At 49.8% G+C, this 4410-nt stretch overlaps 1 protein-coding gene across 1 annotated transcript; it reads right to left on the bottom strand.

Annotated features, from left to right (window-relative positions):
* Positions 1–463: 463 nt before the first annotated feature.
* LOC117083777 (rho-related GTP-binding protein RhoN) lies at positions 464–1810 on the bottom strand. Its single transcript, XM_033211784.1, has one exon. The coding sequence runs from the start codon at positions 1697–1699 to the stop codon at positions 1016–1018; it is 684 nt and encodes a 227-aa protein (XP_033067675.1). The 5' UTR covers positions 1700–1810; the 3' UTR covers positions 464–1015.
* Between the last annotated feature and the right edge of the window lie 2600 nt (positions 1811–4410).

Genomic DNA, 4410 nt, shown 5'->3' with positions numbered 1-4410 from the left:
ATTAGTATTTTTTAGGAACCAAAAATTTGGTCAAATTTGGTCAAATTTATTCCTAAATGTGTGTTTGTAAACGATATTGTAAATGAATTTTCTTAGTTTCATTTTCAGCTTCCTAATTGTTACTGTATAGAAATAAAATTTATTTACTTTTTTTTTGAGACAGTGTCTCTCTCTGTCACCCAGGCTGGAGTGCAGTGGTGTGATCTCGGCTCACTGCAACCTCCACCTCCCAGGTTCAAATGATTCTTTTGCCTCAATCTCCCGAATAGCTGTGATTACAAGTGCGTGCCACCACACCCAGCTAATTTTTGTATTTTTAGTAGAGATGGGGTTTCACCATATTGGTCAGGCTGGTCTCGAACTCCTGACCTCGTGATCTGCCCACCTCGACCTCCCAAAGTGTTGGGATTACAGGCGTGAGCCACTGCGCCAGGCCAATTTCTTTTTTTTTTTTTTTTTTTCGTTTTCCATGGACTTGGGCTTTATTGGGTGACTGTAGAGGCAAGGGAGGTTCTAGGGCTGGTGGACTGATGGTGGAGGAAGGGCTTCCCCTTGCTTTTGAATTTAGTGCATGTTGCCTAGAGGTTAGGTGTGTGAGAATAGCTGCAGAAGTGAGAGGAGAGGAAAAGAGAAGGTCGTAGAATGTACATTTTCCTTGAGCCAGAACCAGGATATGGGGACTGGGGGTGGAGAGGGAGGGTACTCTTCACATAGGAGACTCCACCAAGGTCACTATTTGATAGCAGCTTCCCTAATCCCCACCTGCCCCATCTCAGTTCATGCCCCAGATGCTAGCCCTGTTAGCTCCGTCAATATCCACTGGAGAAGAGGAGGGAGGAGGAGATGAGAAATGATGATACCCTTCTGCCCTCCAGCTCCCCTGCCCAGAAGAATTGCTTGCTCTGCCTGCCCTGACTTCCCAGCCAGGCTCAGGAGGTCAGAAAGCCTGGGCACAGGCAGGGGAACAATTGCGTCCCTCACCACCCCTCTTCACACTCTGCCCTCTCCTAGCCCCTCACATGAGGTTGCAGCTCTTGGCTCGATACTTGTGTATCTCGCCCTCATTCCCCCGGTCTGGCCGTCCTGACAGCTGAGTGGATCGCTGCATTCCCCGGCGTGAGTCAGTTCGGCGCAGCTGCCTATGGCCACGGCCAAGGGAGGCCACTGTGGCCACATGGAAGACATCCCTGACGCTGCGCTCAGAGGACCTGGAGGAGCACTCAACGTAGGACACAGCCCCCACCTGCTTGGCCAGCACAGTGCCCTGCTCATGTGTAACAGGGATAAGCCTCTGCTTGGACAGCTCCCTCAGTGTGGCCAGGTCAGTCCGCATGTCCAGTTTACAGCCAACCAGCACAACCTTGGCATTGGGGCAAAACTCTTGAGTCTCTCCTTGCCACTTCTTGAGAACACTGTCCAGTGTTTCTGGTCGGCTAATGTCGAAGCAGATGAGCACAGCATCAGAATCAGGATAGGCCAGAGGCCGGACATTATCATAGTAAGAGGAACCTGAAGTGTCCCACATGTTGAGCTCAATGCGGCGCTTGTCGATCTCAAAGCTCGCGGTGTAGTTCTCAAACACGGTGGGGACATAACTCCCGGGATAGGCGTCCTTGGCGAACACCTGCAGCAGCGCCGTCTTGCCGCACTCTGCGTCTCCCACCACTACGATCTTGCAGCGGCCGCTCTGCCCCTCCATGGTCCCGGCTACGCGCCGGTCCCCCACGCCACCCCACTCCCGGGCCCCGCCGCCGCCTCTGCCGCCGCCTCCCCCGCCGCTGCAGCTGCGGCCGCTCGGGCCGCCAACACCGGCATCGCGCGGGCCCGCGCCGAGCCCCCGCCCCCCCCCCAATTTCTTTTTATATCACTCTTACACCTGCAACTTTCCCGAATTTGCTTGCTTGTTCTAACGGTTTTGTGGATTCCTTTTCCTACAAACAAGAGCATATCATATGCAAATACAGATGGTTTTATTTCTTCCTTTCCAATTTGTATGGCTTTTATTTCTTTTTCTTGCTAATTTCCTGGCTAGAAATTTAAGTATAATGTTGAATAGAGGTGGCAATAGTGAATATCCTTGTCTTCTTCCTGATCTTAGGAGAAAAACTTATAGTCTTTCATCATTAAGTATTAGCTGTGGGGCCAGGTGTGATGGCTCAAGCCTGTAATCCCAGCACTTTGGGAGGCCAAGGCAGACAGATGGATCATTTGAGGTCAGGAGTTCAAGACCAGACTGGCCAACATGGTGAAACCCCAACTCTGCTAAAAACATTTTTTCTAAAAATATAAAAATTAGGCCGGGCACAGTGGCTTATGCCTGTAATCCCAGCACTTTGAGAGGCCAAGGCAGGCAGATCACGAGGTCAGGAGATCAAGACCATCCTGGCTAACACAGTGAAACCCCATCTCTACTAAAAATACAAAAAATAATAATAATAATAATTAGCCAGACGTGGTGGCACGTGGGAGGCTGAGGCAGGAGAATCACTTGAACCTGGGAGGCGAAGCTGTAGTGATCTGAGATCACACCATTGCAGTCCAGCCTGGGCGACAGAGCGAGACTCCATCTCAAAACAAACACACAAACAAACAAAATACAATAATTAGCTGGTGCTAGTGGCGTGAGCCTATAATCCCAGGTACTTCAGAGACTGAGGCAGAAGAATCACTTAAGCCTGGGGAGCAGAGATTGCGGTGAGCAGACATTACACCACTGCACTCCAATCTGGGCGACAGAGTGAGACCCTGTCTCATAAAAAAGAACTATTAGCTGTGAGTTGTTAATAGATGCTCTTTATTTAGGTTGAGGAAATTTCCTTCTGTTTCTAATTTGTTGAGTATACATCCTTTATTTTGTTCATTTAAAATGTTTTTTCAAGAAGAACTTTGGTCTGGGCGTGGTGGTTCATGCCTGTAATCCCAGCACTTTGGGAGTCCAAGGCAGGTAGATCACCCGAGGTCAGGAGTTCGAGACCAGACTGACAATATGGTAAAACCCTGTCTCTACTAAAAATACAAAAATTAGCAGGGTGTGGAGGCGTACACCTGTAATCCCAGCTACTCAGGAAGCTGAGGCAGAAGAATCGCTTGAACCCGGGAGACGGAGTTTGCAGTGAGCCAAGATTGCACCACTGCACTCCAGCCTGGGCGACAGAGCAAGACTCCATCTCAGAAAAATAAACAAATGAAAATTGGCCAGGCATGGTGGTGCGCACCTGTAGTCCCAGCTACTCAAGAGGCTGAGGAAGGAGAATTACTTGAACCTGGGAGGCGAAGGTTGCAGTAAGTCGAGATCATGCCACTGCACTCCAGCCGGGGTGACAGAGTAAACTCTGTCTCAAAAAAAAAAAAAAAAAGAGAGATTAAAAAAAAAGGGGGGGATTTATGGGAAGTAATTAAGGTCAAATGAGGTCATAAAGCTGGGCCCTGATCTAATAGAAGTAGTGTCTTTATGAGACGAGAACCCAGAGAGCTCTCTAGCTTTCTCTCTGCCATATGAGGCCACTTCAAGAAAGCAAGCCAGGTAATAAAGCCCACGCTGAGGTAGGAGGTGGACTGGACTCCAGAGTGGGGCTTGGACACCAGACCAAACTGACGACTAGCTGAAACAGGGACAGGGTGAAAGCAGCTTTCCATAAGACACACTCACCAGTGCGCCATGTCAGTTTACTATTTCCATGGCAGCACCCAGGGTTACCACCCCCCCTTATTTTATTTTATTTATTTATTTATTTATTTATTATTATTTTTTTTGAGGCGGAGTCTCGCTCTGTCGCCGGGACTGGAGTGCAGTGGCTGGATCTCAGCTCACTGCAAGCTCCGCTTCCCGGGTTCACGCCATTCTCCTGCCTCAGCCTCTGGAGTAGCTGGGACTACAGGCGCCCGCCACCTCGCCCGGCTAGTTTTTTTTTGTATTTTTAGTAGAGACGGGGTTTCACCATGTTAGCCAGGATGGTCTCGATCTCCTGACCTCGTGATCCGCCCGCCTCGGCCTCCCAAAGTGCTGGGATTACAGGCTTGAGCCACCGCGCCCGGCCTATTTTATTTATTTATTTATTTTTTTGAAACAAAGTCTCACTTTGTCACCCAGGCTGGAGTGCAGTGGCACGATCTTGGCTCACTGCAAACTCTGCCCCCCAGGTTCAAGTGATTCTCCTGCCTCAGCCTCCCGAGTAGCTGGATTACAGGCGCCTGCCACCACGCCAAACTAATTTTCATATTTTTAGCAGAGACAGTGTTTCACCATCTTGGCCAGGCTGGTCTTGAACTCTTGACCTCGGGATCCACCAGCCTCAGCCTCCCAACATGCTGGGATTACCGGCGTGAGCCACCGTGCCCAGCTTACCACCCCTTTCAATGGCAAGAACTTGGCAACTCAGAAGTTATCAGCCTTTTTCTAGAAACATCTGT

The sequence above is a fragment of the Trachypithecus francoisi genome, unplaced genomic scaffold (genome assembly GCF_009764315.1).
Source record: "Trachypithecus francoisi isolate TF-2019V2 unplaced genomic scaffold, Tfra_2.0 Contig00388, whole genome shotgun sequence".
NCBI lineage: Eukaryota > Metazoa > Chordata > Mammalia > Primates > Cercopithecidae > Trachypithecus > Trachypithecus francoisi.
The sequence above is the reverse complement of the archived record's forward strand: the minus strand, read 5'-3'. Positions and strand labels throughout refer to the sequence as shown.

Excerpts from the sequence above, each read along its gene's own strand:
- LOC117083777 (XM_033211784.1), bottom strand. The coding sequence starts at position 1,699 with ATGGAGGGGCAGAGCGGCCGCTGCAAGATCGTAGTGGTGGGAGACGCA.